This window comes from Bufo bufo, chromosome 11, assembly GCF_905171765.1.
Source record: "Bufo bufo chromosome 11, aBufBuf1.1, whole genome shotgun sequence".
NCBI lineage: Eukaryota > Metazoa > Chordata > Amphibia > Anura > Bufonidae > Bufo > Bufo bufo.
Window position 1 is genome coordinate 67,551,037 of NC_053399.1, and position 26,327 is coordinate 67,577,363.

Sequence of the window (26,327 nt, forward strand, 5' to 3'; positions counted from 1 at the left end):
GGCTAAGTGAAGTGTTTGGTGCTACTCACTGTGATGTCTGCTCCTCTGCTGGACCCAACCGACGAAAAGGACCAGCAGAGGAGCAGAGAAGCCATTTAACACCTTATATTTATAAATATAAGGTGTTAGATGGCTTCTGATTCAATTTTTTAAAAAAATCAGCAACCTGCCAGCGACTATCATTGGCTGGCAGGTTGCTGACGAAATACTCCTTGAACTTTTGCCGGCCCGCGATGCGCATGCGCGGGCCGGCTCTGACCGAAATCTCGCGTCTCGCGAGATGACGCACGGATGCGTCCAGGAGGAATGAATCGACCGCCTCCAGGACGCATCCGTGCGTTAGGCGGTCGGGAGGTGGTTAAGTAAGTTGCATTTATCATGTATCAGTATTACACATGATAAGCTAAGATACAGTGGTTCAGCCGGCGGTATCATACACAGCTTTTGGCTGTTATCAGTAATATTTTCCTTTTAATCTACCACTGCATTTCCAGTAACGGCCTTCCCAGGACACAATGACATCACACAGATATGCTATTTTGACCTTCTCATCATGGAGGATCTTTGCAGAGAAGTTTAGCTTGGCAGGAAGTAGCCGCTAAGGCTACTTTCACACTCGCGTTTTGTGCGGATCTGTCATGGACAGATCCGTTCAGATAATACATCCGTCTACATCCGTCATGAATGGATACGTTTGTATTATCTTTAACATAGCCAAGACAGATCCGTCTTAAACATCATTGAAAGTCGATGCGGATCCGTTTTCTATTGTGCCAGATTGTGTCAGTGAAAACGAATCCGTCCCCAATGACTTACATTGTGTGTCAGAACAGATCCGTTTGGCTCAGTTTCATCCAGGGTGGATTTGATTTAAACCCTTAAGGACCCATGACATACCGGTACGTCATGTGTTGTTCCGATCACTGCCGCCCGGCCGGCTCTGATCGGAACAAGGTGCCTGCTCAAATCATTGAGCAGGCACCTCGGCTAAATGCGCGGGGGGGTCCCGTGAGCCCCCCCCCCATGTCGGCGATCGCAACAAACCGCAGGTCAATTCAGACCTGCGGTTTGCTGCGCTTTCTGTAGTTTCTGATCCCCGCGGTCCCTGACCGCGGAGATCAGAAACTTTAGTATTCCTAAAATACATATGTTTCACCCCTGAATGATTTTATCCCGATGGGAGGTGCAGGGGGGGTGTTGCGGGAGGCGGGCGGTGCGGCAGCCCGCCTCCCCTTGAATAATCGTTGGTGTACAGTGGGTATACCAGGGTGTCAGCACATTGCTGACACCCTGGTATAAACGGCTGACATCTGTGATGCGATGTCAGTCGTTTAACCCTTTCCATACCGCGGTCCGTACGGACCGCTGTATGGAAAAGGTTAACAGCTCAGGGAGCTCCCTCCCTCTCCCATCGGGGGGCTGCTGTGCCTTTGCAGCCCCCCGATGGAGAGGGAGAGAGCCCCCAGACAGCCCCCCTCCTTACCCTTCCCCGTCTGCGCAGTTGTGGCCACAACTGAGCAGACGGGGAAGGTTCCCATGGCAACAGGACGCCTTCTCAGGCATCCTGCTGTCCATGGTGCTGAACAGATTTGTGCTAAAGGCATAGATCTGTTCAGACAAAGTGTAAGTAAAATACAGTACAAAACACTATATGGTGTACTGTACTGTATTATACAGACATCAGACCCACTAGATCTTCAAGAACCAAGGGGGTCTGTGTAAAAAAAAAAAAAGTTAAAGTGAAAAAAAAAGTAAAAATCAAAAAACACATTTATCACTGATTAAAAATGAAACAAAAAAAAATTCCCTACACATGTTTGGTATCGCCGCGTTCGTAACGACCTGATCTATAAAACGGTCATGTTACTTTACCCGAACGGTGAACGCTATAAAAATAAAAAATAAAAAACTATGATGAAATTGAAATTTTGCCCACCTTACTTCCCAAAAAAGGTAATAAAAGTGATCAAAAAAGTCGCATGTACGCCAAAATTGTAACAATCAAACCGTCATCTCATCCCGCAAAAATCATACCCTAACCAAGATAATCGCCCAAAAACTGAAAAAACTATGGCTCTTAGACTATGGAAACACTAAAACATGATTTTTTTGGTTTCAAAAATGAAATCATTGTGTAAAACTTACATCAATAAAAAAAAGTATACATATTAGGTATCGCCGCGTCCGTATCGACCGGCTCTATAAAAATATCACATGACCTAACCCCTCAGGTGACCACCGTAAATAAATAAAAATAAAAACGGTGTAAAAAAAGCCATTTTTTTTGTCATCTTACGTCACAAAAAGTGTAATAGCAAGTGATAAAAAAGTCATATGCACCCCAAAATAGTGCCAATCAAACCGTCATCTCATCCCGCAAAAAATGATACCCTATTTAAAGGGATTCTGTCATGAGATTTGAGCCCTATAAGCTAAACATATGGCCAGGTCCGTACTAATAACATGAATCCTAAACTGCCCTTATTAAACCTGCTTGTGGCTCTTATTAGCCCAAAAAACTGTTTTTTATAAGCTGTCACTCACCTACCTAAGGTGCCCAAGGGGTTTTACATTAACCTAGGGTGCCCGCCCGCACCCCTTGCCGTCTGGTGCCCAGCGCCGCCTCCGCAATCCTCCCGTCCCTCTGCTAGATCCGGCGCATGCGCACTTCGCTCAACGAAGCCGCTGCCAGGAGTCAGCCAAAACAGCCATACATAGAGCAATTAAAAATCATATGTACCCCCAAATAGTACCAATAAAACTGGCACCTTATCCCCTAGTTTCCAAAATACAGTCACTTTTTAGGAGTTTCTACTGTATGGGTGCATCAGGGGGGCTTTAAATGGGACAAGGCATCTAAAACCAGTCCAGCAAAATCTGCCTTCCAAAAACCGTTCCTTTCCTTCTGCGCCCTGCAGTGCGCCCTTACATCAGTTTACGACCACATGTGGGATGTTTCTGTAAATCGCAGAATCGGGGTAATAAATATTGAGTTTTGTTTGGCTGTTAACTCTCAATGTGTTAAAGAAAAAAATGTAATAAAATGGAAAATCTGCCAAAAAAGTGAAATTTAGAAATTTCATCTCCATTTTCCTTTAATTCTTGTGGAACACCTAAAGGGTTAACAAAGTTTGTAAAATCAGTTTTAAGTTACTTGAGGGGTGTAGTTTCTACAATGGGGTCATTTATGGGGGGTTTCCACTTTGTAAGCCCCAGAAAAAAGTGACTTTAGACCTGAACTGGTCCTTTAAAAAGTGGGTTTTGGAAATTTTCTTAAAAATTTGAAGAACTGCTTCTAAGCCTTCTAATGTCCTAAAAAAATTAAATGACATTTCCAAGATGATGCCAACATAAAGTAGACATATGGGAAATGTTAAGTAATAAATATTTTATTAGTTATGACTTTCTGATTTAGAAAATTGAGAATTTTTCTAAATTTTTGGTAAATTTGGGATTTTTTTTCATAAATAAAGGTGAAATATATTGACTCAAATTTTTGACTATCATAAAGTACAATATGTCACGAGAAAACAATCTCAGAATGGCTTGGATAAATAAGTGTTCCAAAGCTATTACAACATAAAGTGACGCATGTCAGATTTGTAAATTTTGACCTGGACACTGGGGCATCAATGACCCTTGGTCATGAAAGGGTTAAAAAACAAATCTTTATTTCATGATGGAATAACCTTTGGATGGTAATATATTTTCCTCAAAAAGCATTTTATGTAAAAAAAATCTGATTTAAATTAAAAAAATCAGATTTAAAACAAAAAAAAAAATTTATTTTTATTTTTAAATCATTGATTTGTATCCACCCTGCAAGCAGCGTTTTGGTGTCCGCCTCCAAAGCGGAATGGAGATGGAACGGAGGCAAACTGATGCATTCTTAGCGGATCCTTTTTCCATTCAGAATGCATTAGGGCAAAACTGGTCGGTTTTCGACCGCTTGTTAGAGCCCTGAATGGATCTCGCAAATGGAAAGCCAAAAGGCGAGTGTCTATCAACCACCTAGAACATGAGATGCCAGTCACGACGTGGGCGGGGCGTAGTGAAATGGGTGGAGGTCAGCGGTGTTGCTAGGGTTGAAAAAGATCCGGGACCCAAGCCCCAATGAATATGCCCAATTCTCTAAGTCTGCCCCCTCCACCCACACAGCATTTTGCTGTACTTGTTATACAGCCCCACATACCTCTTACATCCAGTGACGTCTCCTTTGATGTAGATGTTCTCTTTCCTCATCTTCTCCTTTCAGACCAGACCATAATTTTTCTGCCATTTTTCGTCTCTGCAGTTTGACAAAAGAAATCTTAGTTTACTACTTTTTCATCATCCTTCCATTTTCTGGACAAATCATCCTATTACCCCCAATACTGTGCCGCTGTGCTCCCCAATATTATACTGTAGAAACCGATAAAGCCCCGGATAATACAAACCGGATTCCAAAAAAGTTGGGACACTAAACAAATTGTGAATAAAAACTGAATGCAATGATGTGGAGATGGCAAATGTCAATATTTTATTTGTAATAGAACGTAGATGACAGATCAAACGTTTAATCCGAGTAAATGTATCATTTTAAAGGAAAAATACGTTGATTCCAATTTTCACGGTGTCAACAAATCCCCAAAAAGTTGGGACAAGTAGCAATAAGAGGCTGGAAAAAGTAAATTTGAGCATAACGAAGAGCTGGAAGACCAATTAACACTAATTAGGTCAATTGGCAACATGATTGGGTATAAAAAGAGCTTCTCAGAGTGGCAGTGTCTCTCAGAAGCCAAGATGGGTAGAGGATCACCAATTCCCACAATGTTGCGCAGAAAGATAGTGGAGCAATATCAGAAAGGTGTTACCCAGCGAAAAATTGCAAAGACTTTGCATCTATCATCATCAACTGTGCATAACATCATCCGAAGATTCAGAGAATCTGGAACAATCTCTGTGCGTAAGGGTCAAGGCCGTAAAACCATACTGGATGCCCGTGATCTCCGGGCCCTTAAACGACACTGCACCACAAACAGGAATGCTACTGTAAAGGAAATCACAGAATGGGCTCAGCAATACTTCCAGAAACCATTGTCAGGGAACACCATCCGCCGTTGCCAGCTGAAACTCTACAGTGCAAAGAAGAAGCCATTTCTAAGCAAGATCCACAAGCTCGGGCGTTTTCACTGGGCCAGGGATCATTTAAAATGGAGTGTGGCAAAACGGAAGACTGTTCTGTGGTCAGACGAGTCACGATTCGAAGTTCTTTTTGGAAATCTGCGACGCCATGTCATCCGGACCAAAGAGGACAAGGACAACCCAAGTTGTTATCAACGCTCAGTTCAGAAGCCTGCATCTCTGATGGTATGGGGTTGCATGAGTGCGTGTGGCATGGGCAGCTTGCATGTCTGGAAAGGCACCATCAATGCAGAAAAATATATTCAGGTTCTAGAACAACATATGCTCCCATCCAGACGTCATCTCTTTCAGGGAAGACCCTGCATTTTTCAACAAGATAATGCCAGACCACATTCTGCATCAATCACAACATTATGGCTGCGTAGGAGAAGGATCCGGGTACTGAAATGGCCAGTCTGCAGTCCAGATCTTTCACCTATAGAGAACATTTGGCGCATCATAAAGAGGAAGGTGCAACAAAGAAGGCCCAAGACGATTGAACAGTTAGAGGCCTGTATTAGACAAGAATGGGAGAGCATTCCTATATCTAAACTTGAGAAACTGGTCTCCTCGGTCCCCAGACGTCTGTTGAGTGTTGTAAGAAGAATGGGAGATGCCACACAGTGGTGAAAATGGCCTTGTCCCAACTTTTTGGGGATTTGTTGACACCATGAAATTCTGATTCAACATATTTTTCCCTTAGAATGGTACATTTTCTCAGTTTAAACTTTTGTTCCGTGATTTATGTTCTATTCTGAATAAAATATTAGAAGTTGGCACCTCCACATCATTGCATTCAGTTTTTATTCACGATTTGTATAGTGTCCCAACTTTTTTGGAATCCGGTTTGTACTAGTACCACCCCATCAAAAATACCACTTCTTTGTGGCCTCAGTAGAAGCCCCCATAGTGTTCCTCTCCCCCTTCCCCCATATAAAATACCCCTTCTTTGTTGCCCCAGTAATGCCCCCATAGTGCCCCCAATAATGTGCCAGTAAAAAGTGCCCCCATAGATTCCCCCCAATAATGTGCCAGTAAAAAGTGCCTCTCCATGCCCCCCATCATGTGCCAGTAACAAGTGCCTCTCTATGCCCCCCATCATGTGCCAGTAACAAGTGCCTCTCCATGCCCCCCCATCATGTGCCAGTAACAAGTGCCTCTCCATGCCCCCCCATCATGTGCCAGTAACAAGTGCCTCTCCATGCCCCCCCATCATGTGCCAGTAACAAGTGCCTCTCCATGCCCCCCCCCACAATCATGTGCCAGTAACAAGTGCGTCTCCATACCCCCCCAAATGATGTGCCACCAGTATTGTCCCGTATAAAAAAAAAACACTTATACTTACCTCCATGGCAGTGATGTGATGCAGGCCTCTTCCGGCCTGTGTCCCACGCTGTACGGCGACGGCCTCTGATAGGCTGCAGGCCTTGTGGTCGGAAGCCTATCACAGGAACAAGTAAGGGAGACGCCTCTCCCTCCCCTGCCCCGCCGCAGCACTGCCATCTGTATCTTTGTCCTGAGGACGGCGATACAGATGACTATGGAGATGAGCGCTTCCACAATGGAAGCGCTCATCTCCCCCGATCTGCTCTCTGCCCTGACTCTCACTATATTCTTGGGGGAAGGGGGGGCAATTTACTCCCCGTGCGGTCGCACCCCTCGCCCGGCTGTAGAAACGGCCCTGCTCCTGGGGCTGGAATAGCCTCCCCTAGCAGTGATCAGCAGAGACCTTCATTCCCAGTGGTAGACTTGGTCCCTCTGTAGGACCCAAGTCCTACCAGAGTTATGTTCCCATAGGAAATTTCTCATACAATTCAATGCTAATGCATTGGGGTCTTAGACAGAAGGGATCTGATGAAAAAAGAAAAAAAAAGGTTTTAAAAAAAATATACGGGGTTGTTTCATCCCCAATTGGGCTTTTTGCACCCATCTGTTTATTTTAGGACGGTGCCGCCATTCTTTTTTCATATATACACTGCTCAAAAAAATACACTTAAACAACACAATGTAACTCTAAGTCAATCACACTTCTGTGAAATCAAACTGTCCACTTAGGAAGCAACACTGAGTGACAATCAATTTCACATGCTGTTGTGCAAATGGGATAGACAACAGGTGGAAATTATAGACAATTAGCAAGACACCGACAATAAAGGAGTGGTTCTGCAGGTGGTAACCACAGACCACTTCTCAGTTCCTATGCTTCCTGGATGATGTTTTGGTCACTTTTGAATGCTGGCGGTGCTTTCACTCTAGTCATAGCATGAGACGGAGTCTACAACCCACACAAGTGGTTCAGGTAGTGCAGCTTATCCAGGATGGCACATCAGTGCGAGCTGTGGCAAGAAGGTTTGCCGTGTCTGTCAGCGTAGTGTCCAGAGCATGGAGGCGCTACCAGGAGACAGGCTAGTACATCAGGAGACGTGGAGTAGGCCGTAGGAGGGCAACAACCCAGCAGCAGGACCTCTACGTCCGCCTTTGTGCAAGGAGGAACAGGAGGAGCACTGCCAGAGCCCTGCAAAATGACCTCCAGCAGGCCACAAATGTGCACGTGTCTGCTCAAACGGTCAGAAACAGACTCCATGAGGGTGATATGAGGGCCCGACGTCCACAGGTGGGGGTTGTGCTTACAGCCCAACACCGTGCAGGACGTTTGGCATTTGCCAGAGAACACCAAGATTGGCAAATTCGCCACTGGCGCCCTGTGCTCTTCACAGATGAAAGCAGGTTCACACTGAGCACATGTGACAGACGTGACAGAGTCTGGAGACGCCATGGAGAACGTTCTGCTGCCTGCAACTTCCTCCAGCATGACCGGTTTGGCATTGGGTCAGTAATGGTGTCGGGAGGCATTTCTTTGGAGGGCCGCACAGCCCTCCATGTGCTCGCCAGAGGTAGCCTGACTGCCATTAGGTACCGAGATGAGATCCTCAGACCCCTTGTGAGACCATATGCTGGTGCGGTTGGCCCTGGGTTCCTCCTAATGCAAGACAATGCTAGACCTCATGTGGCTGGAGTGTGTCAGCAGTTCCTGCAAGACGAAGGCATTGATGCTATGGACTGGCCCGCCCGTTCCCCAGACCTGAATCCAATTGAGCACATCTGGGACATCATGTCTCGCTCTATCCACCAACGTCACGTTGCACCACAGACTGTCCAGGAGTTGGCAGATGCTTTAGTCCAGGTCTGGGAGGAGATCCCTCAGGAGACCATCCGCCACCTCATCAGGAGCATGCACAGGTGTTGTAGGGAGGTCATACAGGCACGTGGAGGCCACAAACACTACTGAGCCTCATTTTGACTTGTTTTAAGGACAGTACATCAAAGTTGGATCAGCCTGTAGTGTGTTTTTCCACTTTAATTTTGAGTGTGACTCCAAATCCAGACCTCCATGGGTTAAAAAAATTGATTTCCATTTTTTAATTTTTGTGTGATTTTGTTGTCAGCACATTCAACTATGTAAAGAACAAAGAATTTCAGAAAAATATTTAATTAATTCAGATCTAGGATGTGTTATTTTTGTGTTCCCTTTATTTTTTTGAGCAGTGTGTGTGTGTGTGTGTATATGTATGTATATGTATGTATGTATATGTGTGTATGTGTATATATATATATATATATATATATATATATACATACACTTGGAAAGCGAGGATGCAGCACACTATCTTGTTCGGGTGCAAGTCAAGCCGGTGTGGACCAGCACCGCGGTCCAATTCAGTAGAAATGAAGAGGCCAGCAGCACACCAAGGGTTTCAAAGGAAAAACGTGCTCTTTATTCACCCAAAGTCAGTAGCAGCGACGTTTCAACCGCTTGTTGCGGTCTTTCACAAGCTGTGTGCACATGTGTTACTATCACATAATATATAGGTGTGTCAATAAATAGTGTGATAAAAAAAATTATACATAAAAGTAGCAAAATTCATAGTAACAGCAGTTGAAGCATATAGGCAAATATCATAAACAGTGTCCAAAAATTCATAGATACAGTGCATTTACAAAGTGTCATAATTAATTAAATGATGTGTCCTAAACATACATAATGTACTGTAATTACTTATAATTCAGTGCAGGTGTATCCCATTACTAAACATAAACTTAAACTCACACTCAGCTGATAAGCTGCACATATGGAGCATCGCGGTCTCGGCTGCGTCCCCATTCAGTCTCTGCGCATGCGCGGGAACACCAAATCCCGCGATCCCTCTGACGCAGAGAGACTGAGTAGAACCCATATCAAAGATGGCTCGGTCCGTTCACTCACAAGTGTGCGCATGTCCATGCAGAAGCATTGGCCTCCCACCAGTAGTCATGTGATCATTGCCACATGATCAAACAACGGCAGATAAACAAATAGGTTTAAGTAATTAATGTTAAAGTATGGGTCTGGATCGCATAGACACCAGGACTCCCAAAAGTATGCGGGTCACGCACATAAGGGGATCTAGGCTCCAACATCCTGTCAACCCTGTGGTCTGAATCTAAATCCACTCTGACGTGCACTAAACAGGGAAGGCTGGTGTCCCACAGCGGGGACCAACCGTGTCTACGATCAAGTCACCGCCGGGATAAGGAGACGGCGACGCCGCCGCGGGTCATCGCTGCGAACCGCCCCCTGTCCCCAGTGAGTGACCTCACCGTCCACCTGGTGCACTGAATGGCTAGTGTCAGACCTGGATATAACTCTAACTGCATCAACAGCTTCTTATTAAAATATTAAAGATATATACTGTGTGGGTAGGCTCCCAACTGTCATGGATCACACTCCACATCTGAGACAGAACTCTGACCGGGCCATCTTGCTTGCATGTAATACAATAAAAAAAACTTGGGTAGCTGGCAAGACTCAAGATGCTCTTCTCCCTGTGCAGGATGTCAGTCATGACTGTGATAGATAAACAAATCTAAAAGAACAAAAAAAGATTTTTTAGAATTTTTTAAAAACAGTTCAACTTGATTATCATGTACACATGTTTCACTAAACCCAAAGTAGGGAATACGGACAGCACGGTATCTGGAGAGAGACACCACTAATCCACTCTGAAGTCAACATTCAGCCCATTGGGCCTCAAGGTTTTCAAAGTAAAAATCCAGAATAGCTCTCGCTTTTTGAGGAGAGCTTGTCTATCTACCCCCCCCCCGCCTTCCCATTTGTATCTGTTCTAGTATGCGGAACCTCAGATCTTTTTGTGTGTGTCCTGCCTCTTTGAAGTGCTTGGACATGGGCAAATCCATTTTCTCTTTTCTAATGGAGTATCGGTGTTGATTTAACTGTGTCTTAACGTCCCACATGGTCTCACCAACATACCACTTCCCACAGGGACATGACAGCTGGTAGACCAAGTAGGACGAATCACACGTCAAATACTGGGTAATTTTGATCATTTTATTGGTGGTCGGATTGAGAAATGTATCCTCCTTCAACATAAGGTTACAATTTACACAATGGTAACAGGGGTAGCAGCCAGTCCGCGTGGAGCCACATAGTGCTCTTACGCTAGTCTTGGCGCTACCCACATCGGACCTCACCAGCCTATCTCCCAAATTGCGTCCTCTTCGGTAGGAAAATAAAGGGGGTGCATGGAACTCCTCAACCTGAGGGAAACTACTCCCTATCATCTTTCAATGTTTCCTGATGACAGCCGCTATTTGCGGACTGTCAGCAGAAAATTGGGAGACAAAGGGAATACAGGGTTTTTTATGAGAGCCCTCTTTGGGACTGACTGTAGTGGAATTACTGTCCACTCGCGAGATACTTCCCCTAATCAATTTCTTGGGGTATCCTCGGGTAGCAAATTTCTGACCCATTTCATGAAACCGTATATCTCTGGTCTGTTTATCCCTCACGATCCTCTGTACTCGCAGGAATTGACTAAATGGCAGTGATCGAATCATGGACCGGGGATGATGGCTATCGTAACGCAACAGCGTGTTTTTGTCGGTGGTCTTCACAAACGGATCAGTCATCAATCCCCGTCCCATGATCCGGACCTCCGTGTCCAGAAACTGCAACTTATCGGTGGAGTGGACCACAGTGAATTTTACCGTTGGATCGATGCTATTGAGAAATGCGTGGAACGCGAGGAGGCCCAACGTGTCGCCCGTCCACACCAAGAAGATATCGTCTATATAGCGGCACCACCCCAGAACATGTCTGAAGTGGCGGCTGCCATACACGAACGACTCCTCGAGGTGGGCTATGTAGATGTTTGCGTAAGTGGGCGCCACGTTGGACCCCATCACTGTCCCACGCATCTGCACATAGAAATTGTCCTGGAACAAAAAATTGTTTTTGGTTAAGACAAATCTCAACAATGTCAACAAGAAAGTTTGGCAACCTTCAGTATACTCCGAACATTTTAAACAAGCTTCTACCGCCTGGAGCCCCAGCTCATGGTCAATCGACGTGTATAGGCTACACACGTCGAATGATACCAGAGTCGCACCCGCAGGGATGTCAAGGTCATCTATTTTGGACAAAAAAATCACCTGTGTCTCTGATGTAAGATTTCGAGGATATAGCATATTGACGCAACACTTTGTCCAAAAAGATAGCCACATTGCAAAATAGAGACCCCCTCCCGGACACAATGGGTCGTCCCCGGGGGGGGGGGGAATCCAGTTTCTTGTGAATTTTAGGCAAGGTATATAGTACAGGGTTTGCCTATATATTTGCCTATATGCTTCAACTGCTGTTACTATGAATTTTGCTACTTTTATGTACAAATTGTTTTGATCACACTATTTATTGACACACCTATATATTATGTGATAGTAACACATGTGCACACAGCTTGTGAAAGACCGCAACAATCGGTTGAAACGTCGCTGCTACTGACTTTGGGTGAATAAACCGCACGTTTTTCCTTTGAAACCTTTTTCTTGGTGTGCTGCTGGCCTCTTTTCATTTTATATATATATATATATATATATATATATATATATATATATATATATATATTTATCCTATACGGAAAAAAATTATATATAAATAATACATTAATATAAATTATAATTGATAATGACAAATATAGATGTATTAATATTATTATAATATATCATAAATAATAATAAATCATAACACTATAAAAATAATATTCTATATAAATAAAAAAATAATATCCTAAACGACGCTTTAAATCCCTAAAAAAAATTTAATAAAAAGTGATCAAATTGTCATACACCACCCAAAATGTAATCGCTGAAAACTGCATATCGTCGCACAAAAAATTTGCCCTCACACAGCTCCGTAGACATAAATATAAAAAGTTAAGAAAAAATTTAAGTATTAAACCTTTACCAATGGAAGTGACTTCCCGCAAAGTGCCGTACAAATATGAGGTGCTGATTGGGCCAGCACATTGCGCCCGCCTGGAATCCGGACCCATTCATTTCAATAGGTTTGTGTATATGAGCGTTGTTTTTTCACGTATCATTTGTGCGTTGCGTGAAAATCGCAGCATGTTCTATATTCTGCGTTTTTCTCGCACAATGTGGATATTACTACTGTGACGGGGCACAATGTGGATATTACTACTTTGACTGGGGACAATGTTGGCATAACTATTGTGGGGGGCACAATGTGGGCATAACTACTGTGAGGGGGGCACAGTGTGGGCATAACTACTGTGAGGGGGCACAGAGTGGGCATAACTACTGTGAGGGGGGCACAGCGTGGGCATAACTACTGTGAGGGGGGCACAGCGTGGGCATAACTACTGTGAGGCGGGCACAGCGTGGGCATAACTACTGTGAGGCGGGCACAGCGTGGGCATAACTACTGTGAGGGGGGCACAGCGTGGGCATAACTACTGTGAGGGGGGCACAGCGTGGGCATAACTACTGTGAGGGGGGCACAGCGTGGGCATAACTACTGTGAGGTAGTAGTAAGGATAAAAACAATGAAAATAGAAGATATTTATGTAATTTAGTAAGGAATGTAAAGGACGGCTCTCCCTCTGATTGGTGATGGCAAGGTGCTCCAAACTGATGTTGCACCCTGTTCACCAAGTAAAGTCAATGAAGAAGAAGTGAATGGGCACTCTTATAGATAGAATCACATAGACTGGATCTAAGATATAAAAATCAATGAGGTTTTTAATAGATAAAATACTGTACAGTAATCTGGAAAAAAGATATAAAAAAAGGTGTATAGAAAATATATAAAAAAATTTAAAAAATCGGAGCAGTAAATACTCAATAAAATGTTCCAAAAGGATGGAGTTAATAATATTCTTGATCGGTGCAATGCTGTACAAATATCGTTTGGCGTAGAGGATACATTTGATCTGATGTCACAATAACCGGCAATACGATATTTAATATCGCTCAAGTTGATACTAAGTGAAGCGCTTCCAAGAAAGACACACAGTAAGAATTGCAGCGATCGGCACGCTACAGGAAATAGCAGTAAGCCAGCCCAGCTTTACTACCTGTGCAGGCGCTACCGGAGACATGAGGGACGCCAAAGACACAGAGAGGCCAGCACTACAAGCCCAGAGTCTGAGATCGCTAAAGAGAAACAGTGAGGTACAGCAGTGCTCCGATCAAAAGTCACAGCGGACTGCATCTGCTCTACATTTAATTTAAGCAAGGTACCATCGCAGCCCTTCTTCTGATACCACTGAAGATACAAGTTAGGCCTCATGCACAAGACATTTTTTTTTCGCTCCGCAAATTGTGCGTCCGCTAAAAAAAATGGATGCGGCATCCGTTTTTTTTTTTTGGAGGATCCATTTTTTTACACAGATCCCTTGTAATACATGCCTATCCTTGTCCGCAAATGTGAAAAAAGTAGGACATGCACTATTTTTTTTGCTGAAGGGAAACACTGACAACGGACGCAGAACACAAACTGATGAACTATCAGCATTTTTTTGCTGACCCATTGAAATCAATGGGTCCCCATCCTATCTGCAAAAAAAACGGAACGGAGGCCGAGAAAAACAACTGTCGTGTGCATGAGGCCTTCTAGGTAAGGCTTACCGTCCACTCACTCCATGTGGGACGCCACGAACGGATACTCTCCTTGAAAATGTGAGTACCAGAGACTCTTTCTGCAACTGCACTTTTGATATTGAACTCTGATCTATGAATTAATATTGCAGAAGTATATGAATATCAGTCATCAAGAATAGTTCAGTATGTTATGCGGCAATTAGTAACACTTAATCAAAAAGCTACACTCTCCAGAGAGACTTTAACTGAAATGATATCATCACTGTGGATACAATTTATACAAGTGGTGGTGTCCTGTATATCGCTACCTTTTTTTTGATCACCCATGTTCTGATTATTTCATACGTCATAACCAGTTCACTTTTTATAGAGATATATATCCTTTTTCACCTGTTTTCTTTTTTCTTTTGCATTTTTTCCTCATTTTTTCCTTTTTTTGCACTTGCTTTTTGAATATATCAATTTTACTTACCACCTTTTAAAGAATACATACTTGACTTGTGTATCATCCAACTTAGGCTACTTTCACACCTGCGTTTAGGTCGGATCCGTCTGGTATGTGCCCAGACGGATCCGCACCTATAATGCAAATGCTTAGATCCGTTCAGAACGGATCCGTTTGCATTACCATGAACAAAAAAAAAAAAAACTTTTTTTTTTTTTTGTTCATGATAATGCAAACGGATCCGTTTTGACTTTACATTGAAAGTCAATGGGAGACGGATCCGTTTAAAAATTGAGCCATACTGTGTCAACTTCAAACGGATCCGTCCCCATTGACTTACATTGTAAGTCTGGACGGATCCGTTTGCCTCCGCACGGCCAGGCGGACACCTGAACGCTGCAAGCTGCGTTCGGGTGTCCGCCTGCTGAGCGGAGCGGAGGACAAACTGTGCCAGACTGATGCATTCTGAGCGGATCCGCATCCATTCAAAATGCATTAGGGCTGGACGGATCAGTTCGGGGCCGCTTATGAGCCCCTTCAAACGGAACTCACAAGCGGAGCCCCGAACGCTAGTGTGAAAGTAGCCTTACTCACCAACTTTACCAGGAAAGCCGGTTGTAATATTACAGCAATTTGCTGTATGGATCTCCCTATATACCATTAGAGGTGTGATATAATACCTGGACTAACATCATCATACTGTAGGTTCTTCTACAGTTTATCAGCTGACTTGATATTTGTACAGCATTGCATCGATCAAGAATATTAACTCCATCCTTTTGGAACATTTTGAGTATTTACGGCTCAGCTTTTTTAGATTTAGTTTTTCATATATTTTCTATACACCTTTTTTTATATCTTTATTCCAGATTACTGTAAAGTATTTTATCTATTAAAAACCTCATTGATTTTTATATCTTAGATCCAGTCTATGTGATTCCATCTATAAGAGTGCCTATTCACTTCTTATTTATGTAATTTATCTACTGGCTGGGCCCGCCGCAAGACTTCAAAAGACTGTAGCGCGTTTTGGATTTTGGTGGCCTATTTTTCTATTGCTGGTTCTATGGCACCATACTGCCATAAACATTTTTTGCTAAATGTTACAAGCCCTTTCAAAGTTACTTTTTTATGTTATTTCCCCAAAGGTATTAATATTGGTGAAATCTGGACATTTTGAGGCTTTTTCTTTTTACATTTGTTTATAAATGAAAAAATATGCGTGCGTTTATTAATTTTCTATATTTCTCATTATTATTTTTTTTATTTACGGTAATTACCAGTCTGCTGACAAATCATTTTATAGCCAGCAGGTGGTGCTCTTGCATAACAAAAAGCGCTCTCTGCCAGCTTTTAGAGTTTACAATTTGATAGACTCTTGTAGCACAGAGCTACAAGCGTCTATTACTGCCTGAACGCTCCTGCATGTCACTTTTCCCTGTGACCATAGCTGTCTAATGACAGTGCAGTCACAGCGATCTGTGGCAGCACGGGCCACTGGCAGATCACGATGTAACCTGACACTTTTATGCATCAGGTTACAGATAGGAGCCTACCACTGCAACATATAAAGTCGTGCGGCTGTAGGCAAGTGGTTAACACTGACAGTTACAATCCCTTGTGTATGTGGTTATTCTTGGTTCTAGCAGACATCAGCGAAACCCTGGATGGGGTAGGACAAGTTGGTTCTTTAATTTATTGCAAGGTGTATTGGTAGCGCCATGTACCCTATGAAAGATCAGGTGTACATATTGGGGGTCATTTACAAAGACTGGCTTTTTGCGCCAGTCTTTGTTCCCCCTCTGCACTTCAGGAGAATTAGCCTAATTTATGAAATAGGTGCACCTCTGGCAGCCCGTGCACCTGGATTCAAAATTACTTGGGGCCATGACTGGAGTAGTTTATATTCCTTTTCTTACCCCTGTTTTCAGGCGTAAAAGATAGTAATTGTGTTGGGGCCGGCCAATATCAGGCACTCGACACTCCTAAATAGGTGCAAAAAGGGGGAATGTGACGATTTTTACACCTAAAGCAAGCGTATAACATTTTTCATAAGAATATTAGTAAATATTAGTTACGTTTTAAGCTATTCATCCATAACCCTAAGGAGACTGGGTGGGATTAAATGAGTATAATTATGCATTGGGGCGGAGTTAGAGGCGTCGCTTAGTATTAAAGTTTGCTGCATCCCTTTCCCGCACCCTGCAGTGTAACCATAAAGTAGTTTACCTCCGCATTTATGGTATTTCTGTACCCTTGGCGTCAAAATGCTCATTCCACCTTTTAATAAATACCTTGAGGGGCACTTTTCAAAATGGGTTCACTTCTTGGAGATTCTATTTTTTATTTAGCTTCAGAGCCCCTACAGTTGTCGGCGGAAGATGTGTAAATCGGCACACTGGGCCTCAAATGTGCATAGTGCTCATTTACTCCTGAGCCCTGGTGTATGTCTAGGCACAAGATTAGTACATTTATAGTGGATATTGGGTCTTTAAAGATGGTGCCTCTCTGGAGTGTAGTGGGCACCATAGCCGGGTGCTTCCTGTTTCATACAGCAGACACCTGCAGCTAAGGTCCGCGATCACAGCGTCTGAGAGTGCTAAAACCGAGAAGTGCACACTCCAGGTCAGGAGCACTCTTCTCCGGCAGCTTGTACTAGACTTCCAGGCTCATTATTAGTATATTTTAGTTCAGGACAGCAGGTGGAAGCACTGAACTGGGATATAGCGATTTTTGTACAGCATATTGGAGCAAATTCCATTATTCTATACAAGTTGCAATCTGATGATTGCAAATTGTGGTCCACTTGGGGACATAAAAAAAAATGTAAAAAAAAAAAGTTTTGAAAAATATAAAAATTCAAATCACTCCCCTTTCCCCAAAATCAAAACAAATGAACAATTAAAAAAAAATAACATCATGGGCATTGCTGCGTGTGAAAACTCCCATACTATTAAAATATTTTTAAAAATCCCATACGGGGAGTGGCAGGTTCGCCCTTTTTTCATCACTTTACTTCACAGAAAATTGGAATAAAAACTGGTCAAAAGGTCATACACACCCCAAAATGGTATTAGGAAAAACTACAAATCATCCCGCAAAAAAAGAGCCCTTACACATCTCTGTAGAATTAATTACAAAAAAGTTATGGGAGTCAAAATATGGCAATAACTAGAAAAAAAAAAAAAAATTTCAAAAGTTTTTTTTTTCCAGTATTAAATCGGGAGAAAGACTATGCATATGTGATATTGCCGTAATCATACTGACTTGGAGAATTTGGAGCATAAGTTAGTTTTACCTCATAGTGAACTCCATAAAAATAAAACCCGTAAAGCTGTGAAGAAATTGCATCCATGCATTCATTTGAATGGGCTCCATGTAATACTATATTGTACGATGAAAATGGTGCTGCATGACAACTGAGTAATGTAAAAAAAAAATAAGGATCTAATGAGCAGTTTTCCTTCTATAAGGCTACCATCTTCCTTTTCCTTTCCGGTATTGAGATCTGTGATAGGATCTTAAAACCAGAGGTAAAAACACTTCAGTTTTGTCCCCATTTATTGTCAAAAAGAAAGCATTCCGTTCCGTTTGGTTGGGTTCCCATGCCGGACACAAAAACGCTGGGCTACTGATCAAGACGGATCTGGCGTTAAACACAATGTAAGTCAATGGTGCCAGATCTGTTCTTTTTGGACATGAGAAAAATTGATCTGGCACCCATTGACTTAAAATGGTTTTAGTGCAGGGTCCGTCTTGTTCATTTTTGAGATAATACTAGGGATCGACCGATATTGATTTTTTAGGGCCGATACCGATAATTTGTGAACTTTCAGGCCGATAGCCGATAATTTATACCGATATTCTGGGAATTTTCATTTTTGGAAAAAAAAAATTCCTACACAAATCTGCTGAAAATTAATATGTTTATTGTTAACGTGTATTTTTATTTTTTTGTAAATCTTTCTTTTTCATTTATACTTAATATTTTTGTGGTGTTTTTTTTTTTTTACTAACTTTTAGCCCCCTTAGGGACTAGAACCCTTGTCCTATTCACCCTGATAGATCTCTGATAATTCAACCTGATCCGTTCTGAACTGATGCAGTCGGCTGTATTATTGAACGGATTCGTATTTGCTGATCCCCTGACAGATCCAGCAAAAACACAGATGTGAATTAAAGTAGCGTAAGTCCTTGATACAAGGATCTGAGAGTTAGAAAATTTGACATGGATTGTGTAATCATGTTCTCTCTATCCAAGGCTGTGACATGTTGTACATTTACAGTATCACTGACTCTTGATACATTTATATTTGCAGAAAGAAATTCATCCATATTATAATCTAAATGTGACTGTGTTAAGAGCTAGGAACATTGACGGCGCGGACATGTGTAAGTAGTAAAGATTTGCTATTCTGGAAGAAATCTGGTAGAGAATATAAGTTTACAGAGTGCACAATTTTTATAGGAGTGACATTTTTAATTCTCTTCTGATTTTTATGGTACCTCCACTCCAAAATGTCAGTTTTTCTGAAACTACTATAAAACTCTGCTGTTTGAACTTAAAACCTGAAGTTCTTACAGCACTAAGAAATCGTCCTTGGCTCCAGAGCCCAGAATGACAAGAATGCAAATGAATAAATGCTTATTCTAAATCTTTCTCACATGTAACCATATAAATACTGTATTAAATTGGCATAGGAGACTAAATACTTTCCTCTTATACTCCACTAACTGTGAATCCACATATGCATATTCAAGGAGGTACTATTTAGAGGCCTAACATCTCCCCTAAACAGGAGTGACTGCGCTAATAGCACATCTTAACCTTTTTCACAAATGTTCTGAATGCGCTGCTTCCCATAGTCCAACAGTCTCCAGGTTAGTATGCCCAGCAGGCTTTGCAGATGTGGCCGCTGTCTGCAACGCTTAGACTTTGTGCTCACTTCCATCACAATTCTCCTGATGCGCTGTGCCCTGTAGTTCGACAGTGTCTTGGTTAATATAAACCACTGGCCTTCTGCAGGTGTGTAGAAAATTGAACGAGGATTCTGGAGAAAAATGATATAAAAGACCACCTATTAGGCCTCATGCACACGGCCATTGCCCGGCCGTGGCCGTATTGCGGCCCGCAAACAGCGGGTCTGCAATATGCGGGCACCGGTTGTGTGCTCCCCGCATCATGGAGGCGGACCCATTTACTTGAATGGGTCCGCAATCCGGAGATGCGTTATGGAACCCCACAGAAGCACTCTGAATCCAGAGGGTCTTGCACAGGGGAGTAATTAGGGTGTGGCTGTCTAAGGGCAGCTCGGTCCTTTAAATCCAGAGGAAAAAAAGCAGGCTGTTTTGAGAGCTCCATTTATACAAGCAGGCAAATAACGCGAGTTTGTTAGCGTTCGCGTGTTTCATTTTTATTGTGTGTTTGTATTAAGTGTGTGACTTTAGATTCAAGGACTTTAGTGGGGGTCTGCAGTAAATCAGTTTCTTATCACTGCATTAGGCCTGTTCCGTTCCGCAAAATGGGGTTCCGTTGTTCCGTGATCCGTTTCCGTTTTTGTTTCCGTGTGTCTTCCTTTATTTTTGGAGGATCACCAGACATGAAGGAAAGTAAAAAAAAGTCTAAGTCAAGTTTGCCATGCAAATGATAGGAAAAAAAACGGACGCGGACGACAATCTTGTGTGCTTCTGCGTTTTTTCACGGACCCATTGACTTGAAAGGGTCCGCGAACCGTTTAAAAATAGGACAGGTTATATTTTTTTGACTGACTGGAACCACGGATCACAGACGTGGATGACAAACGGTGCATTAGCCGAGTTTTCAACGAACCCATTGAAAGTCAATAGGTGCGCAGAAAATCACGAAAAACGGAACAACGGACACGGAATGAAACAACGATCGTGTGCATGAGTCCTTATATTGTATTTTTCTCTTTTCTTGCGTAATCCCCACTTAGTATGTGTTCCATTATTAACAGCGCAGTCCAGTGCACATCTTGTCTAATGTATGCAGTCCTGGAACAGCCGTTTGAGGGTGCATATCTTTGTTCAAAATGTGATCAAATTGCTCGTTTGGAATCGCACATTGAGTATCTAAAAGGGCGAGTTTCAACACTGAGAGGAGTTGACAATTTGGAAAAGAGTTTACTGCTCACTGAGCAAGCACTCTATGGGGTAGAGGTGGTAGCGAGGAGGCTGAGGAAAGTGAGGTAGCTAGCTGGGTAACAGTTAGAAAGCGGGGTAGAGGGAAGAGTGCCAGGGAGGCTAGCCCTGATCTGACACACCACAACAAGTTTGCACGTTTGGCAGATGAGGGGATGTCAGTGAAGGGAGAGCACTGCTGCAGCCGAACACTTCCTCTGCCAGTCAGGGGAATGTCAGCTCCAGTAAGCAGGGAACCAGGAGAGCAGGGCAGGCCAGACAGGTGCTGGTAGTGGGAGACTCCATTATTAGGGCTACAGATAGGGGGATCTGTCACAAAGATCGGGATCGTCGAATGGTGTGTTGTCTTCCTGGCGCTCGAGTTCGACACATCGCGGATCTGGATGACAGATTACTGGGAGGGGCTGGAGAAGATCCAGCGGCCATGGTCCATATCGGAACCAATGACAAACTTAGAGGTAGGATTTAGGTCAAAAGCTTATGGCAAGGACGTCAAAGGTATTTTTTTCCAAAATACTGCCTGTACCACGAGCCACCCAAGAAAGGCAGCGGAGGATTAGGGAGGTTAACAAGTGGCTCAAGAACTGGTGTAGGAAGGAGGGGTTTGGGTTCCTGGAGAACTGGTCCGACTTCTCTTTCGGCTACAGGCTCTATCGTAGGGATGGGCTGCACCTCAATGGGGAAGGGGCAGCTGTGTTGGGGCAGAGGATGGCTAGAAGGTTGGAGGAGTGTTTAAAGAGGACCTTTCACTACTGTACAAACTAAAAACTAAACTATATCAGTGGGCAGAGCGGTGCCCAGGGGTCCCCCTGTACTTACTAGTATGTCTGGGCGCCGCTCCGTTCGCCCGGTATAGGCTCCGGTGTCTGCGCTCCCTCTGTTGTACTGGACTGATTTTTTTGTATGAGGCGTGTCCCTTGCTGCAGCGTTGGCCAATCGCAGCGCACAGCTCATATACCGGGCGAACGGTATATGACATACTAGTAAGTGCAGGGGGACCCCTGGGCGCCGCTCTGCCCACTGATATAGTTTAGTTTTTAGTTTGTACAGTAGTGAAAGGTCCTCTTTAAACTAGGGACTTGGGGTGGGGGGGGGGGGGAAAGTAATTACGTTATAGGAGGGGAAGATAGTGCAGATAGAGACCTAGCGCAAGAACAGTTCAGAAGGAAAGTTGTAGGGTAAAAAATATACATAAACCTCTTAAATGTATGTACACTAATGCCAGAAGCCTGACTAATAAAACTGGGGAACTGGAATTAGTGATGTGTGAGGAGGACTATGACATAGTGGGAATAACTGAGACATGGCTGGATGATAGCTATGACTGGGCAGTTAATGTACAGGGTTGCAGTCTGTTTAGAAAGGATTGCCAAAACTTGAGAGGGGGAGGGGTCTGCCTTTATGTAAAGTCCTGTCTAAAGCCCACGGAAGATATAAGTGAGGGACATGAACATGTGAAGTCACTGTGGGTAGAAATACATGGAGGCAAAAACAATAATAAATTACTACTAGGAGTTTACTATAAACCACCTAATATACCAGAGTCCACAGAAAATCTACTACTTAACGAGATTGACGAGGCGGCAAATCATAATGAGGTCGTTATTATGGGGGACTTCAACTACCCAGATATAGACTGGGAAACTGAAACCTGTATATCTCATAAAGGAAACAGGTTCTTGGCAATAACAAAAGACAATTAGCTCTCCCAACTGGTTCAGGACCCGACTAGAGGGACGGCCATACTAGACTTAATATTAACCAATAAACCTGACAGAACAACAGATGTGCAGGTTGGGGGACACCTGGGAAATAGTGACCATAAAGTAATAACCTTCCAATTATCATTAAAAAGAGTGTTTCTTCAGGGAGGAACAAAAATACCAAACTTCAAAAAAGCTAAATTTAGCCAACTAAGAGAGGCCGTAGGCCTAACTAACTGGGACAAAGTCCTCAAAAATAAAAATACAGCCACAAAATTAGATATTTTTAAAAGCATCCTAAAATATAATTGTGAGAGGTACATACCTTAGTAACATAGTAACATAGTACATAAGGCCGAAGAAAGACATTTGTCCATCCAGTTTGGCCTGTTATCCTGCAAGTTGATCCAGAGGAAGGCAAAAATAAAACTTCCCGACTCCAATCAGGCAATCAGACTAACTCTCTGGATCAACGACCCCTCTCTAGTAGCTATAGCCTGTAATATTATTACACTCCAGAAATACATCCAGGCCCCTCTTGAATTCCTTTTATTGTACTCAGCATCACGACCTCCTCAGGCAGAGAGTTCCATAGTCTCACTGCTCCTACCATAAAGAATCCTTTTCTATGTTTGTGTACAAACCTTCTTTCCTCCAGACGCAGAGGATGTCCCCTCGTCACACTCCTGGGGATAAATAGATGATGGTCTAGATCTCTGTACTGACCCCTGATATATTTATACATATTAATTAGATCTCCCCTCAGTTGTCTTTTTTCTAAGGTGAATAACCCTAATTTTGATAATCTTTCAGGGTACTGTAGTTGCCCCATTCCAGGTATTAATTTAGTTGCCCTCCTCTGGACCCTCTCCAGCTTTGCTATGTCTTTGTTGTTTACAGGAGCCCAGAACTGTACACAGTACTCCATGTGTGGTCTGACTAGCGATTTGTAAAGTGGTAGGACTATGTTCTTATCACGGGCATCTATACCCCTTTTGATGCAACCCATTATCTTATTGGCCTTGGCAGCAGCTGCCTGACACTGTTTTTTTTTCAGCTTAGTTTGCTGTTTATTAAAATTCCTAGATCCTTTTCCATGTCCGTGTTAGGGCTCTTTCACACTTGCGTTCTTTTCTTTCGGCATAGAGTTCCGTCGTCGGGGCTCTATGCCGGAAGAATCCTGATCAGTTTTATCCTAATGCATTCTGAATGGAGAGAAATCCATTCAGGATGCATCAAGATGTCTTCAGTTCCGGACCGGAACGTTTTTTGGCCGGAGAAAATACCGCAGCATGCTGCACTTTTTGCTCCGGCCAAAAATCCTGAACACTTGCCGCAAGGCCGGATCCGGAATTAATGCCCATTGAAAGGCATTAATCCGGATCCGGCCTTAAGCTAAACGTTGTTTTGGCGCCATGCCGGATCCGACGTTTAGCTTTTTCTGAATGGTTACCATGGCTGCCAAGACGCTAAAGTCCTGGCAGCCATGGTAAAGTGTAGTGGGGAGCGGGGGAGCAGTATACTTACCGTCCGTGCGGCTCCCCGGGCGCTCCAGAGTGACGTCAGGGCGCCCCACGCGCATGGATGACATGATCGCATGGACACGTCATCCATGCGCATGGGGCGCTCTGACGTCATTCTGGAGCGCCCCGGGAGCCGCACGGACTGTAAGTATACTGCTCCCCCGCTTCCCACTACTACTATGGCAACCAGGACTTTAATAGCGTCCTGGCTGCCATAGTAACACTGAACGCATTTTGAAGACGGATCCGTCTTCAAATGCTTTCAGTTCACTTGCGTTTTTCCGGATCCAGCGTGTAATTCCGGCAAATGGAGTACACGCCGGATCCGGACAACGCAAGTGTGAAAGAGCCCTTACCGAGTGTTTTACTATTTAGTATGTACGGGTGACTTGCATTATTCCTTCCCATGTACATAACTTTACATTTGTCAGTGTTAAACCTCATCTGCCACTTATCTGCCCAAGCCTCCAATCTATCCAGATCCCTCTGTAGTAGTATACTGTCCTCTTCAGTGTTAATTACTTTACACAGTTAAGTGTCATCTGCGAAAATTTATACTTTACTATGCAAGCCTTCTACAAGATCATTAATAAATATATTGAAGAGTATAGGGCCCAATACTGACCCCTGAGGTACTCCACTAGGGACAGTGACCCAATCTGAGTGTGTTAATACCACCCTCTGTTTTCTATCCCTCAGCCAGTTACTTACCCGCATACAGACATTTTCTCCCAGTCCGAGCAATCACATTTTTATATACTAACCTTTTATGTCGTACAGTGTCAAATGCTTTGGAGAAGTCCATATATACGACGCTGTTAAGTCTAGAACTTACCTCCTCATAGAAACTGATTAAATTAGTTTGGCATGACCGATCCCTCATGAAGCCATGCTGATATGGCTTTATTTGCTTATTTCCGTTGAGATGCTCTAAGATAGCATCTCTCAGAAAACCTTCAAACAGTTTACCCACAACAGATGTTAAACTTACCGGCCTATAGTTTCCAGGCTCTGTTTTTGGACCCTTTTTGAATATTGGCACCACATTTGCTATGCGCCAATCCTGTGGGACATTCCCTGTCAGTATAGAGTCCGCAAATATCAGAAATAAGGGTCTGGCTCTGACATTACTTAATTCCCTTTAGGATACGGGGGTGTATGCCATCCGGTCCTGGCGATTTGTCTATTTTAATCTTTTTAAGTCGCTGATGTACTTCTTCCTGGGTCAGACAGGACACTTTTAATGGGGAATTTATTTTTACATTCTGCATGTCATCTGACAGTTTATTTTCCTCAGTGAATACATTGGAGAAAAAAATATTTAATAGCTTTGCTTTCTCCTCATCGCTCTCATACGTTATGGGAATAAAAGGCTAAGAAACAAGAAGAAACCAATGTAGATAAATAGAACTGTAAAGAAAGCAATAAATGACAAAAAGAAAGCATTTAAAACACTAAAACAGGAGGGTAGCACGGAAGCACTGAAAAACTATAAGGAAAAAAATAGACTATGTAAAAAACTAATAAAAGCGGCCAAACTAGAGGCCGAGAGATGAATTGCCAAAGAGAGCAAAACTAACCCTAAAATGTTCTTCAATTATATAAATGGTAAAAAGTATAAATCATAAGGTGTTGGCCCTTTACAGAGTGATGAGGGGGGAGTTGCAGAGAGTGATGAGGAGAAAGCAAAGCTATTAAATATTTTTTTCTCCACTGTATTCACTGAAGAAAATAAACTGTCAAATGAAATGCAGAATGTAAAAGTAAATTCCCCATTAAAAGTGCCCTGTCTTACCAAGGAAGAAGTACAGTAGCATCTTAAAACGATTACAATAGACAAATCACCAGGACCAGATGGCATACACCCCCATATTCTAAGAAAATTCTGTAATGTCATAGCCAGATCCTTATTTCTGATATTTACGGACTCTATACTGACAGGATTGTTCCTCAGGGTTGGCGCATAGAAAATGTGGTGCCAATATTCAAAAAGGGTCTAAAAACAGAGACAGGAAACTATAGGCCGGTAAGTTTAACATCAGTCGTTGGTAAACTGTTTGAAGCTTTTCTAAGAGATGCTATCTTGGAGTACCTCAATGAAATAAGCAAATAACGCCAAACAGCATGGCTTCATGAGGGATCGGTCATGTCAAACTAATTTAATCAGCTAGACTTGACAGTGGCGAATAAATGGATGTCGTATATCTGAACTTCTCCAAAGCATTGGACACTGTACTGCATAAAAGGTTATTATATAAAATGAGAATGCTCGGACTGAGATAAAATGTCTGTATGCGGATAAGTAACTCGCTCAGTAATAGAAAACAGGGTGGTTATTAATGGTACACACTCAGATTGGGTCACTGTCCCTAG

At 43.0% G+C, this 26,327-nt stretch overlaps 1 protein-coding gene across 3 annotated transcripts in view; it reads left to right on the forward strand.

Moving 5' to 3' along the window:
• The window catches only part of PLA2G4F (phospholipase A2 group IVF), a 490,195-nt gene that overhangs the window by 8,110 nt on the left and 455,758 nt on the right, over positions 1-26,327 (forward strand). For all 3 annotated transcript variants that reach the window (XM_040410952.1, XM_040410953.1, XM_040410954.1), the window contains exon 2: positions 18,886-18,958. In XM_040410952.1, the coding sequence (XP_040266886.1) occupies positions 18,886-18,958 (73 nt within the window). The remainder of the gene's footprint in view (positions 1-18,885; positions 18,959-26,327) is intronic.